This window comes from Pseudophryne corroboree, chromosome 6 (assembly GCF_028390025.1).
Source record: "Pseudophryne corroboree isolate aPseCor3 chromosome 6, aPseCor3.hap2, whole genome shotgun sequence".
Lineage (NCBI taxonomy): Eukaryota > Metazoa > Chordata > Amphibia > Anura > Myobatrachidae > Pseudophryne > Pseudophryne corroboree.
This window is the reverse complement of record NC_086449.1, coordinates 619062267-619077746: the sequence shown is the minus strand read 5'-3', so window position 1 is coordinate 619077746 and position 15480 is coordinate 619062267. Positions and strand designations below refer to the sequence as shown.

The 15480-nt window shown below is 47.3% G+C and overlaps 1 protein-coding gene across 2 annotated transcripts in view; it reads left to right on the top strand.

The window, feature by feature from the left end:
- SH3TC2 (SH3 domain and tetratricopeptide repeats 2) overlaps positions 1 to 15480 on the top strand; it is a 108684-nt gene that overhangs the window by 27533 nt on the left and 65671 nt on the right. For both annotated transcript variants that reach the window (XM_063928085.1, XM_063928084.1), the window contains 2 exons: positions 943 to 1048; positions 14975 to 15118. In XM_063928085.1, coding sequence (XP_063784155.1) covers positions 943 to 1048; positions 14975 to 15118 — 250 coding nt within the window. The remainder of the gene's footprint in view (positions 1 to 942; positions 1049 to 14974; positions 15119 to 15480) is intronic.

Here is a 15480-nt window from a genome sequence, read left to right as displayed (position 1 = left end):
AGATGGGTTAATTGATTCATAGTATTAATCCAATTATTGTAAATGGTTTCAGGATAGAATTTTGTTGCTCTGTAAGATACAATTTGGATCTTTTCTCACTGGGTTATTTCATTTTCTGCCATTTGTAGAAAAAAAAGTGATAAAAGCTTGAAAATCATTAATTTCTGCTTTAGAAACTCCTTTTAAATTCATAGAAATGGTTATTGTTAATGTAATAAACATCGGCCCTCATTCCGAGTCGTTCGCTCGTTCTTTTTTTTCGCATCGCAGTGAAAATCAGCTTAGAGCGCATGCGCAATGTTCGCACTGCGACTGCGCTAAGTAATTCTGCTATGAAGAAAGGATTTTTACTCACGGCTTTTTGTTCGCACCGGCGAACGTAGTGTGATTGACAGGAAATGGGTGTTACTGGGCGGAAACACGGCGTTTTATGGGCGTGTGGCTGAAAACGCTACCGTTTCCGGAAAAAACGCAGGAGTGGCCGGAGAAACGGGGGAGTGTCTGGGCGAACGCTGGGAGTGTTTGTGACGTCAAACCAGGAACGACAAGCACTGAACTGATCGCACAGGCAGAGTAAGTCTGGAGCTACTCTAAAACTGCTAAGTTTTTTTTGTTCGCAATATTGCGTAAACTTCGTTCGCACTTTTAAGATGCTAAGATACACTCCCAGTAGGCGTAGACTAAGCGTGTGTAACTCTGCTAAATTCGCCTTGCGACCGATCAACTCGGAATGAGGGCCATCAATCACAAAATCCATAAATAAACACAAATAAAAATGCAAAAACACTGTACAAGGTGAATAATCCTATTGTACTGTATATCTGTGTATACAGTACCTACAGTTACATTTGGAAACCACTGTTACACCATTGAAAGTCGTGGCTGTTCGGCATGTTGTTCCTGATAAAATCCACTCACATTTTACACCTTGCTGCATTGCAGGAGCTGTCCGCCCGGTTAGTCTCCATCCAGGCGCAGAATGATGTTTTCATTATCACCTTCAAGACAATAGAAGAAATCTGGAAGTTTACAACTTACCTCTCACTAGGTAATTGGGACAGCTGAGTGTTGGCCTTGTTAGGTATTCTCAATGTTTTAGTGCCTGCTACAATACTGTTAGTGAACTTTTGTTATTTGGTGACTGGATGAATGACAGGTGATAAGGGACAGAGGGGGTTATTCAGCATGGATCGCTATTGAGACTGAAATTGCAATTGTCTCAAAACTGCTAGGGCTAAAAATCGCATGTGAAGAGCCACTCAGAAATGTTAAGACGCCCACTGATGCGATCGCGTATGCATTCATAGAGTTGCGATCCAGACGCAGAAACCGAGTACCGTCGATAGTTGTGGTAGACCCATGCCTACTCATAATAATGCAAATTCAATCACAAAGGGTGCCATGTTTTTATTTGCAAGTGATCACAACTGACGTCAGATACAAGCCCCGAGAATGCCCAATCACTCTGCAGTCGCATTTTGTTGAGGCTGCGATCGCAGTGCAGCATTCGCAGTGAATGCACAGTCTTCCTATAATCATCTGATTTGCATTTTTTTGCAATATACTGTAGCAATTCAAGCTGAATGAGGGCCAGAACAAAGCTACTTTCATTTATGCAAAGGAATGGCCAGGAAACGAGAGCAATGATATTCTAGAGAAACACATTCAATTGCAACGTCCTAGAGGATGCTGGGGACTCCGTAAGGACCATGGGGATAGACGGGCTCCGCAGGAGACATGGGCACTTTAAGAAAGACTTTAGGTATGGGTGTGCACTGGCTCCTCCCTCTATGCCCCTCCTCCAGACCTCAGTTTACTACTGTGCCCAGAGGAGACTGGGTGCATTACAGGGAGCTCTCCTGAGTTTCCTGTCAGAAAGTATATTTGTTAGGTTTTTTATTTTCAGGGAGCCTGCTGGCAACAGACTCCCTGCATCAAGGGACTGAGGGGAGAGAAGCAGAACCTACTTCTGTGAGTTTCAAGGCTCTGCTTCTTAGGCTACTGGACACCATTAGCTCCAGAGGGATTGGTACGCAGGTCTCACCCTCGCCGTCCGTCCCAGAGCCGCGCCGCCGTCCTCCTCGCAGAGCCGGAAGATAGAAGCCGGGTGAGTATGAGAAGAAAAGAAGACTTCAGAGGCGGCAGAAGACTTCATGATCTTCACTGAGGTAACGCACAGCGGTGAAGCTGTGCGCCATTGCTCCCATACACCTCACACACAGCAGTCACTGTAAGGGTGCAGGGCGCAGGGCGGGCACCCTGGGCAGCATATAAACCTCTATTTGGCAAAAATATATCTATATACAGCTGGGCACTGTATACATAAAGAGCCCCCGACAGTTTTTAGTATATTTGAGCGGAACAGAAGCCCGCCGCCGAGGGGGCGGGGCTTCTCCCTCAGCACTCACCAGCGCCATTTTCTCCACAGCACAGCGCTGAGAGGAAGCTCCCCGGACTCTCCCCTGCTTATTCCACGGTGAAAGAGGGTTTTGAAGAAGAGGGGGGGGGGGCACATCATTTGGCGCATATATGTATGTACAAACAGCGCTACTGTGTAAACATATATTTATATAGTGTTTTTTCCTGGGTCATATAGCGCTGGGGGAGTGTTGGCATACTCTCTCTCTGTCTCTCCAAAGGGCCTTGTGGGGGAACTGTCTTCAGATAAGAGGATTCCCTGAGTGTGTGGTGTGTCGGTACGCGTGTGTCGACATGTCTGAGGTAGAAGGCTTTCAGGGGGAGGAGGAGGAGAAAATGAATGTGGTGTCTCCGTCGACAACGCCGACACCTGACTGGATGGATATGTGGAAAGTTTTAAGTGCTAATGTAAATTTATTGCACAAAAGATTAGACAAAGCTGAAGCTAGGGAACAGCCAGGTAATCAACCCATGTCTGCCCCTATGTCGCAGGGACCTTCGGGGTGTCAAAAGCGCCCACTATCCCAAATAGTAGACACAGATACCGACACGGATTCTGACTCCAGTGTCGACTACGATGATGCAAAGTTACAGCCAAAATTGGCTAAATGTATTCGATATATGATTATTGCAATAAAAGATGTTTTGCATATCACAGAGGAACCCCCTGTCCCTGACACGAGGGTACACATGTATAAGGAAAAGAAACCTGAGGTAACCTTTCCCCCCTCACATGAGTTGAACGAATTATGTGAAAAAGCTTGGGAATCTCCAGACAAAAAACTGCAGATTCCCAAAAGGATTCTTATGGCGTATCCTTTCCCGCCAACGGACAGGATACGGTGGGAATCCTCCCCTAGGGTGGACAAAGCATTGACACGCTTATCCAAAAAGGTAGCGCTACCATCCCAAGATACGGCTACCCTCAGGGATCCTGCTGACCGCAAGCAGGAGGTTACCTTGAAGTCCATTTACACACATTCTGGTACCTTACTCAGACCGGCGATTGCGTCGGCCTGGGTTTGTAGCGCTGTAGCAGCATGGACAGATACCTTATCAGCGGAAATTGAGACCCTAGATAAGGATACAATTTTATTGACCCTAGGGCATATAAAAGATGCCGTCTTATATATGAGAGATGCTCAATGAGACATTAGTCTACTGGGTTCTAGAATAAGCGCTATGTCGATTTCTGCTAGACGAGTCCTATGGACCCGGCAATAGACAGGTGATGCCGACTCAAAGAGGCATATGGAGGTTTTACCTTACAAGGGAGAGGAATTGTTTGGGGAAGGTCTCTCGGACCTGGTCTCCACAGCTACAGCTGGTAAATCAAATTTTTTGCCTTATATTCCCTCACAGCCTAAGAAAGCGCCACATTATCAAATGCAGTCCTTTCGATCACAAAGAAACAAGAAAGTACGAGGTGCGTCCTTTCTTGCCAGAGGTAAGGGCAGAGGGAAAAAGCTGCACAACACAGCTAGTTCCCAGGAACAGAAGTCCTCCCCGGCCTCTACAAAATCCTCCGCATGACGCTGGGGCTCCGCTAAAGGAGTCCGCCCCAGTGGGGGCACGTCTTCGAGTTTTCAGCCACATCTGGGTTCACTCACAGGTGGATCCCTGGGCAATAGAAATTGTTTCTCAGGGTTACAAGCTGGAATTCGAAGAGGTGCCTCCTCGCCATTTTTTCAAATCGGCCCTACCAGCTTCTCCCCCGGAAAGGGAGATAGTGTTAAATGCAATTTACAAATTGTATCTTCAGCAGGTGGTGGTCAAGGTTCCCCTGCTTCAACAAGGGAGGGGATATTACTCAACCCTGTTTCTAGTCCCGAAACCGGACGGTTCGGTCAGACCCATTTTAAATTTAAAATCCCATAACCTATACTTGAAAAGGTTCAAGTTCAAGATGGAATCGCTAAGAGCGGTCATCGCCAGCCTGGATGGGGGGGATTTTATGGTATCTCTGGACATAAAGGATGCATACCTTCATGTTCCCATTTATCCACCTCATCAGGCGTACCTGAGATTTGCGGTACAGGATTGTCATTACCAATTTCAGACGTTGCCGTTTGGGCTTTCCACGGCCCTGAGGATTTTCACCAAGGTAATGGCGGAAATGATGGTGCTCCTGCGCAAGCAAGGTGTCACAATTATCCCGTACTTGGACGATCTCCTCATAAAAGCGAGATCAAGAGAGCAGTTGCGGAACAGCTTCTTTCTTTCACTGAAGGTGTTACAGCAACACGGCTGGATTCTCAATATCCCGAAGTCGCAGTTGGTTCCTACGACTCGTCTGACCTTCTTGGGCATGATTCTGGATACAGACCAGAAAAGGGTTTACAGATGTGTCCACTTACATCTTTGACTTTTTTACAAATTTGGCACAACATGCAAAACACGGCTAAGCTGTTTTTCACGAGTAGTGAGTGGATGAATTTTTACATTTTAGTTTGCCATAATAGAATATGTATAAAGTAACATATTAAAGAAGCAAATTAAGAAAAATCACAAGGCATGGCTAAATCTCTTAGTCTATGGCATGCAAAACTGTGCCTTACATGGCGGGATATAGCAAAGATGTATGTGGACACATCTGTATCTTCCGATAGAAAAAGCTCAGGAACTCATGACTCTGGTCAGGAACCTATTGAAGCCAAAACAAGTGTCAGTGCATCACTGCACTCGTGTCCTGGGAAAGATGGTGGCATCATACGAAGCCATTCCCTTCGGCAGGTTCCATGCGAGGACTTTCCAATGGGACCTACTGGACAAGTGGTTCGGGTCACATCTACAAATTCATCAGTTGATCACCCTGTCCCCCAGAGCCAGGGTATCTCTCCTGTGGTGGCTGCAGAATGCTCACCTTTTAGAAGGCCGCAGGTTCGGCATTCGGGACTGGATCCTGGTGACCACGGACGCAAGCCTCCGAGGTTGGGGAGCAGTCACACATGGAAGAAACTTCCAAGGTCTTTGGTCAAGTCAAGAGACTTGTCTTCACATCAACATCCTGGAACTGAGGGCCATATACAACGCCCTACGTCAAGCGGAGACCTTACTTCGCGACCAACCAGTTCTGATCCAGTCAGACAACATCACCGCAGTGGCTCATGTAAACCACCAAGGTGGCACAAGGAGCAGAGTGGCAATGGCGGAAGCCACCAGGATTCTTCGCTGGGCGGAAAATCATGTAAGCGCACTGTCAGCAGTGTTCATTCCTGGAGTGGACAACTGGGAAGCAGACTTTCTCAGCAGACACAACCTGCATCCAGGAGAGTGGGGACTTCATCAGGAAGTCTTCGCACAGATTGCAAGTCAGTGGGAACTGCCCCAGATAGACATGATGGCGTCAACAAAAAGCTACAGAGGTATTGCGCCAGATCAAAAGACCCTCAGGCGGTAGCTGTAGACGCCCTAGTGACACCGTGGGTGTTCCAGTCGGTCTATGTGTTTCCTCCTCTTCCTCTCATACCCAAGGTGTTGAGAATAATAAGAAAAAGAGGAGTGAGAACAATTCTCATTGTTCCAGATTGGCCACGAAGGACATGGTATCCGGATCTGCTGGAAATGCTCACAGAAGATCCGTGGCCTCTTCCTCTACGACAGGACCTGTTGCAACAGGGGCCCTGTCTGTTCCAAGACTTACCGTGGCTGCGTTTAAACATTATCACCGTATATGGCGAAAATATGTTTCTTGGTGTGAGGCCAGGAATGCTCCTACGGAAGAATTCCATCTGGGCCGTTTCCTTCACTTCCTTCAGACTGGAGTGAATTTGGGCCTAAAATTAGGCTTCATTAAGGTTCAGATTTCGGCCTTATTCATTTTCTTTCAAAAAGAATTGGCTTCTCTCCCAGAAGTACAGACTTTTGTGAAGGGAGTGCTGCATATTCAGCCTCCTTTTATACCTCCGGTGGCGCCTTGGGACCTTAACGTGGTGTTGAGTTTCCTTAAGTCGCACTGGTTTGAGCCACTTCAAACGGTGGAGTTAAAATATCTCACTTGGAAGGTAGTCTTGGCTTCGGCTAGGCGGGTGTCGGAATTGGCGGCTTTGTCTCATAAAAGCCCCTATCTGGTTTTCCATATGGATAGAGCGGAATTGCGGACCCGTCCTCAATTCTTGCCTAAGGTGGTGTCATCTTTTCATATAAACCAACCTATTGTGGTGCCTGTGGCTACGCGAGACTTGGAGGATTCCGAGTCCCTTGATGTAGTCAGGGCTTTGAAAATTTACGTGGCCAGAACGGCTAGAGTCAGAAAAACAGAAGCACTGTTTGTCCTATATGCAGCCAACAAGGTTGGCACCCCTGCTTCAAAGCAGACTATTGCTCGCTGGATCTGTAACACGGTTCAGCAGGCGCATTCTACGGCTGGATTACCGTTACCAAAATCGGTCAAGGCCCATTCCACTAGGAAGGTGGGCTCGTCTTGGGCGGCTGCCCGAGGGGTCTCGGCACTACAACTATGCCGAGCTGCTACTTGGTCGGGTTCAAACACTATAAGTTTGATACCCTGGCTGAGGAGGACCTCCTGTTTGCTCAATCGGTGCTGCAGAGTCATCCGCACTCTCCCGCCCGTTTGGGAGCTTTGGTATAATCCCCATGGTCCTTACGGAGTCCCGAGCATCCTCTAGGACGTAAGAGAAAATAAGATTTTAAACCTACCGGTAAATCTTTTTCTCGTAGTCCGTAGAGGATGCTGGGCGCCCGTCCCAAGTGCGGACTACTTCTGCAAGACTTGTATATAGTTTTGCTTACATAAGGGTTATGTTATAGTTTTCATCGGTCTTGGACTGATGCTATGTTGTTTTCATACTGTTAACTGGTTAGTATATCACAAGTTATACGGTGTGATTGGTGTGGCTGGTATAAATCTTGCCCTTGGATTAACAAAAATCCTTTCCTCGTACTGTCCGTCTCCTCTGGGCACAGTTTCTCTAACTGAGGTCTGGAGGAGGGGCATAGAGGGAGGAGCCAGTGCACACCCATACCTAAAGTCTTCCTTAAAGTGCCCATGTCTCCTGCGAAGCCCGTCTATCCCCATGGTCCTTACGGAGTCCCCAGCATCCTCTACGGACTACGAGAAAAAGATTTACCGGTAGGTTTAAAATCTTATTTTTGTCTTTTATGCAATGCAGCAGGAACATAATACATGCGATTGGCATAATTTGTGAATGGTTCAATCAGATTACCCAGCAGCACACTGCATCTTCAAATAATCATCTTTTACTTCCTCTAAAGTCGCACATGTCACACGTCTCATCTAAACCATTAGTTACAAATCAATGAGCTATATAAAGTGTTTTATTGCACATTGTCTTGGCAGTAAAGCACAAGCATTTTTATTATATGAATGTTCGACAAAATCACAGTGTGCTTCAGTTACAGTATTCTGATCATCTGACTCACATACAGTTAATTGCATCCATAACTTTAATTGCATATCACAAGGCCAACATAATTTTGAAGACACACACTAAGAAAGCCTAATGCAGATTTGTCCTCATACATCTTGCCTCAATACGCCACACAGCAGGAGATGAGTGAGCTGACAGGACTCATGCAACTCCGTTGCCAGGTGTCGTTTTTGCAGAAAATGGATTTATTCACATCATGAATAAGACGGACAAGCAGACTCTGCTGATTAAAATTATATGCTGCATGCCTATATTTTGTGTGCAATTGTATCTGTATACGAAATGGTATGTTACAGTGCTTTTTAGAAAAACACTGTAGCCAGTGCCGGCGTAACCTGCTCAGCAAAGGGATGCAGAGCAGGCTGGAGAGTCGCTCTTCCTGCTCTGCAGCCCTCTTCTGTCTGTTGTTGCTGCCGCTGCACCTGTCACATTGTATGATAGGCAGCAGCCGGCAGCTTGAAGCACCCACTCAATCAGGGCATGAAAGGGGGACGGAGCTACATGGGACCAGGCCAGGGCTGCTGCTGTACTGTATGTCACAGGATGAGCTGCTGTTAACGTAAGTGGAGGGAAAGAGAGTGAGTGAGTGAGAGGTGTGTGTGTATGTATGTGTGACACTATTACTGTGCGCATTATGTTTATATGTGGTGCTACTGTGGGCATTATGTGTATAAGCGGCGCTACTGGGGGTATTGTGTGTGTATGTGGCGCTACTGTAGGCATTATGGGGGTAATTCTGAGTTGATCGCAGCAGCAAGTTTGTTAGCAATTGGGCAAAACCATGTGCATTGCAGGTGGGGCAGATGTAACATGTGCACAGAGAGTTAGATTTGGGTGGGTTATTTTGTTTCTGTTCAGGGTAAATACTGGCTGCTTTATTTTTACACTGCAAATTAGATTGCAGATTGAACACACCACACCCAAATCTAACTCTCTCTGCACATGTTACATCTGCCCCTCCTGCAGTGCACATGGTTTTGCCCAACTGCTAACAAAATTGCTGCTGCGAACAACTCAGAATTGGGCCCCATATGTATATATAATGCCTACAGTAGCACCGCATGTGTAAGCGGTACTACTGTTGATTTTATGTATATATATGGCGCTACTGTGGGCATTATGTGTATATGTGGAACTACTGTGAGCATTATGTTTATAAGTGATGCTACGGGGGCAGTATGTGTGTATGTGGCGCTACTGTGGGCATTATGTGTGTAAGGGGTGCTACTGGAGGCATTATTTGTGTAAGCAGCGCTACTGTGGGCATTATGTGTATATGCGGCGCTACTGTGGGCATTATGTGCACTGCTACTGTGTCTATTAATTATTTTCTATCAATAACTATTGTCTATCACGGCTTGTTGCAGCTATAGGAAATCTTTTTTCACTAGGATTTACTGCTAAAATTTTGCAGAGGCAGCTGAGTGATACTCATCTCCGCAGTGATACTTGGGAGTATATTTACTAAAGTGCAGGTTGATACAAGTGGAGATGTTGCCTTTAGAAACAATCAGATTCTATTTATCATTTATCTAGCACCTTCTAGAAGATAATAGCTGTAATTGGATTGGTTGCTATGGACAAGGGGGGTCATTCCGAGTTGTTCGCTCGCTAGCTGCTTTTAGCAGCATTGCACGCGCTAAGCCGCCGCCTACTGGGAGTGTATCTTAGCTTAGCAGAATTGCTAACGAAAGCTTCGCTAATTTTCTCGTAACGATTATCCCGCAGTTTCTGAATAGCTCCAGACTTACTCAGCCATTGCAACCAGCTCAGTCCTTTTCGTTCCTTGTTTGAAGTCACAAACACACCCAGCGTTCGCCCAACTACTCCCCCGTTTCTCCAGCCACTCCTGCGTTTTGCAACTCGAACGCCTGCGTTTTTCCGAACACTCCCATAAAACGTCCAGTTTCCGCCCATAAACACCCACTTCCTGTCAATCACACTACGATCACCACAGCGATGAAAAAGCTTTGTTATGCCATGAGTAAAATACCTAACTTTTGTGTAAAATAACTAAGCGCATGCGCTCTGCGAACCTTGCGCATGCGCAGTAAATGACTAATCGCAGTTTAGCGAAAATCGGCACAGAGCGAACAACTTGGAATGACCCCCAACATCCCCACTTCTCTAAACCCGCACCTTAGTAAATATAACCTTTGTTATTCTTACCTCTGCACATGCATTACATGGCTTTTCTTGCTCACGTATGCAGGGCCCTGGAAGCTTGGGTCTGAACTTGTTCTTATAGTTGCTCTTCTATTTAAAAAGAAAACTGAATAAAGTAGAGAATACAGTATGTACTCTTATCACTGAGATAGCTGGAGTCTTCTGCTAATGCCATTTTGGGATGGCAGTAGCACCAGGAGGATTGTAGCTGTAATATTCTGTGTTGAGACTTCTTAAATAGGCGGAGAAGTTGTTGATAAAGGTGTAGCCAGCCAAGGTCTTTTCAGTAGGTAGAAGTCCCATTAATCTTATTAGATCTCAAAACAGAATTATTTATTGACTATGCTCAACGGAGCAAATTTGTGCTAAATCATAAGCAACGAATCAGATACTGCCTTTCACTGCTTCACTTGAAGTAGACAGATAAAATAAACGTATCATTAGTTGCTATGGTTTGATTGTAGACGTACTCCTTTTGAACCACAGTACTCCTGTATTATACATATTAAGGGGAACATTTACTAAGCAGTGATAAGAGCGGAGAAGTGAACCATTGGAGAAGTTGCCCCATCAGCCAATCAGCAGCTCTGTATAATTTTATAGTATGCAAATTATAGATGTTACTTCAGTGCTGATTGGTTGCCATGGGCACTTCTCCACTGGCTCACTTCTCCACTCTTATCACTGCTTAGTAATTGTCCCCCTAAATGATCAATTTGGGCAGAAATAAGGAAACCTATATATTTGTATTCCATAAAATATCAGTCATTGTGAAATGTGTGATAAATGATGCATATGTTTCCATCTGCAGTGATTTGGTTATATTACCGATGTTTGATTTTATGAAGTGACACGTCAGAACCAGGAGCGGGCCCCCTTTTCTCCGGATGCTAGTATAGTCTACTGCGCATGCGCAGGTCTCCGGGAACATGGCGTCTGCGCCTTTTTCCCGGAGATATCTCCAGTTTGCATGCACAAATCACTCAGAAAATGCCACCGCGGGACACCAGAGGTGTAAGTATATTTATGTGTGCAGTGTGGGACCCCCCGAACCTAGGGGCCCGTGTGCACCGCACACACACTACACCCGTTATAGAAACTCCTATAGTCAGGACCACTGTAACTAATTGCATGCTTCTTCAAGTGCTTGTGGAAAATAATTTCTATTTAAGTTAAATACAAATCCTAAGCAGGGTACACACTAGGTGACAGGTCGTCCGATCCAGCGTATGTTGTGCATATTGTCTAGTGTGTACAGATTGTGTGGTTCCTTTGGTCATTCTTCACGGCTTCTGATCTGCCTGCACTGCAGTCCGGTTAGAACATATTTTGGAAGACACTATGCTTCTGGATGTGGCCACTGAATGATATATTGCACGGTCATCCCTTCGGCCGACAGCCACATCATCTAGTGTGTGCTCAGCCTAAGACTGCACAGTAGTACCAATGATATACGGGAACTGCATGCTATAAACAAGGTATTCTTCCATTAGCTTTTTTACTTTCCAGTAACCTACAGTATAATCATAATAACATATATCAGAGATCAAGCCTACAGTATGTGTGTAAATGATAAAGTAATGCAGTTGTGTAAGGGCACTATACAGTATGTTATATATTTATTCTGTACTACACTACAGAAGATGTTGGCATGCATTATAAACAGTGCTTAAAGTGGTCCTAGAGAGGTGGTGGAACTCACCCCCCTCCCCACGGCGCCCATGCAATAAAGGTATTGCGCGCGCCTACGGCGCGCGCAGCAAAAAGGGGGTGTGGTCTCAAAAAGAAAGGGGCGTGGTCACACAATAGTAATAATGCCCACAGTAGTAGTACCCAAGTGGAAATTTTGAAGTGGGGGGTATGGGAAAGTGAAGGGTGCAATTATGTGCGCGCCGAAGGCGCGCGCACTCCTGACAAGGGGGCGTGGCCACGCAAAAGGGGGCGTGCCCTTCAGTGTAGTTTACCACACCATATACCCCTTATACACATTATGCACCACAATAGTAGGACCCCTTTCACATTATACCTCACAGTATGAGCCGAAATTCACATTTATACCACACAGTATGAGCCGAAATTCACATTTATACCACACAGTATGAGCCACATTCACATTACACCACACAGTATGAGCCGAAATTCACATTACACCACACAGTATGAGCCAAATTCACATTACACCACACAGTATGAGCCGAAATTCACATTACACCACACAGTATGAGCCGAAATTCACATTATAGCACACGGTATGAGCCGAAATTCACATTATAGCACACAGAATGAGCCAAAATTCACATTATAACACAGAGAATGAGCCGAAATTCACATTATAGAGTGACAGAGTGACAGGGAGAGTGACAGCAGGGACATGGAAAGTGACAGCAGGGGAATACAGTAGGGACTAGGGAGAGAGAAAGGCAGCAGGTTAGATTACCTGTTTAGCAGCGGCGGTGGTCTGCGGTGCTGTGGATGAGTAGGCTGTGGTAGGCGTGACGTGGAGGAGGCTGTGGGCCTCGGAGATAGTGCGGAGGAGGAGGCTGTGGGTGCGCAGAGGTCCGAGGGCGGGGCGGCAGAAGAGGCTGAGGACGGCTGCAGTGGATCTGGAACCAGGCTGGCTTTATTATCCCTGCCGCCACATCGAGCTCCTGTGACCACGGCGCTAATATTTCAAAACTGCTGCGGACCGGCAGCCAATCAGCGACAGATTTGAACTAGTAGCGCCGCAGTCACAGGAGCTCGATGCAGCGGCAGGGATAATAAAGCCAGCCTGGTCCCAGATCCGCTGCAGCTGGGAGTCTGGAACCTGGGCTTCCAGTGCGGCGGCGATGGTAGGGGCGGAGCGACGGAGGGCGGACCGGGAACGCAGCTTCTTTGTCAGCCCATACAGTAATGGCCCCAGCAGTAGCACCCCTTATACAATGCCCACAGTAGTAGTGCCCCTTATGCAATGCCCCCAACAGTAGTGCCCCTTATGAAGTGCCCCCTTTACAATGCCCTCATTAGCTGTGTACCCCATCAGTAATGCCCTTAATGGTAATGCCCCTGTGTAGTATTGCCCCTAGTCGTTTAGCCCCTGTAGCTTAGCCCCAGTAGTCATGCCCATACTGGTAATGCCCCTGCAGTTATGACCCAAGCAATTTACTCCCCCCCCCCCTTTAGTTTAGCCTCTGAGTGGTAATGCCCCCAGTAGTTTTGCCCTCATGTAGTTTGCCCCATGTAGTTTAGCCCCCAGTGGTAATGCCCCCTGCAGTTGTGCCCCCAGTTGTTTAGCCCCTGTAGTTTAGCCCCCATGTAGTTTGCCAAAGTTAGTAATGTCCCCAGTAGTTTGCCCCCTTGTAGTTATACCCCCAGTAGTTTAGCTCCTGAAATTATGCCCCCTTGTAGTTTAGCCCCCAGTAGTAATGCTGCCAGTAGTTTGCCCCTTTGTAGCTTGCCCCCTTGTAGTAATGCCCCCAGTAGTTTGCCCCTTGTAGTTTGCCCCAGCAGTAAAGCCCCCCAGTAGTTTACCCCCAGTACTAGAGCCCCCCAGTAGTTTGCCCCAGTAGTAAAGCCCCCCAGTAGTTTGCCCCTCTGTAGTTTGCCCCAGTAGTAAAGCCCCCCAGTAGTTTGCCCCTCTGTAGTTTGCCCCAGTAGTAAAGGCCCCCCAGTAGAAACGCCGCTGGTGGTACACATATAGGTGGGAGGGGGGGGGGGGAAGCACCATACTTACCAAGCCCCGCTCCCGCCGCAATCCTCTCTCGCCGCCCGCTCCTCGGCACTATGGGAGAGACGTCATGACGTCTCTACCATAGCGCGCACTGACAGAGCCGGAAGCAGGAGCTCAGTGATGAGCTCCTGCCTCCGGCTGCCGCTGCGGAGAGGGAGACGGGCGCCCGCTGGTAACGCGATCTCAGCGGGCGCCCGGCATCTCCCTGCAGCGCCGCCCGGGACATAGGGTTAGGTGAGCCGGGGGAGGCGGAACTGCGTTCCGTCTCCTGGTGGAACTGACGGAACGCAGTTCCGGCCCGTTCCGGCTCACTTTAACCCCTGATTATAAATAATAATAGCAGTGTGTGCGTGTGAAATGTAAATGCCTAGTTCTCTGTGCTAAGTATCCTGCTGTTCTGGTACAGTAGCTCTCTGTTGTGACATGGTACAATTAGTATTCCTTTGCATAGCTTCTTTGCATAGACATACTAATGATTTTGGGTTCTGGTCATGTTGTAAAATAAATCACTGCATTTATATTGCTCTATACATTTTTTAATTATTAATTTCCTTGCTGTTTTTCTCCCTTCAAATGACCCATACCGGGATGTAGTTACATTGCCAGCAATCAGGATCATGGCGGTCAGGATACCGACGCTGGAATCCTGACCACTGACAATGCCGCCAGCCGGAATCCCGGCTAACAGGGGCTATTCCTACTCGTGAGTGTCCACGACACCCATAGAGTGGCAATAGAACCTGTGGCGAGCACAACATGGTGATCGCAGAGAGCCCGCAAGGAAATTGGTTGCGCTTGCTTCCCTGCCGACATTGTAGCGGCCATGATCCCGGCGTCGGTATGCTAACCGCCGGTTTCCTGGCTACTGGCATCCCATACCCACCACCCCATACCAAATCCAGGGACAGACTAGCGGTGTAAATCATCCTGGGAATTACAGTATTTACACAAGCTCGACAAGGGGACATGGCCACATCTAAAGGGGGCGTGCCACAAGTCACAGGTGCCTGGCCTTGCTGCATGCATTGTCTCTCTGAGTGCAGGGTGGCTGAGCAGAGAGCCAGGAGGCAGAGCTGCTCAGCCAGCCCCCGTCTCTCCAGGTGCCAAGGGCCTGAACTGGCCCATCAGGCCATCTGCCCTTCCGGCATTTGCCAGACGACCAGTTTGGCCATGACCAAATCATATATATAATGAGCATTTCCAGTTTCTGTTGGCTTCTCTTCAGTAGTAAGAGGATGGCTGCATCATTTTGGTGTGTGTTTATCTCTAGGCTTTGTGGCCTGCACTCTAGAACACCTGCTATTTGATGAGAGGTACTGGCTGAACTCCGCTCTGGTGGAAGACACAGAAATAGAAGTATCTGTAAATCAAGATGAGCTGGCAACACTGTATCTTGGTTTGCTGCTGCAGGAGGGTGAGTAAGCCGTTAGTATTGAGTCGTGGGAATAGGTGACGTTGTAATAGTTGTGTAAATGGGATCCGACTCTAGGTGGACAAGACTTAGTTCGACAATGTCTAGGTCGACCACTATTGGTCGACAGTTAGTAGGTCGACATGGTTTCTAGGTCGACGGGGACTCTAGATCGACATGTACTGGGTCGACATGAGAAAAGGTCGACATGAGTCATTCACATTTTTTTCCATTTTTGGAACTTTTTCATACTTTACGATCCATGTGGACTACAATTGGGAATGGTAACCTGTACTGAGCGCAGCGAGACACCTTGCCCGAAGCATGGCGAGCGAAGCGAGTGCACTAATTGGGGATCCCGGTCA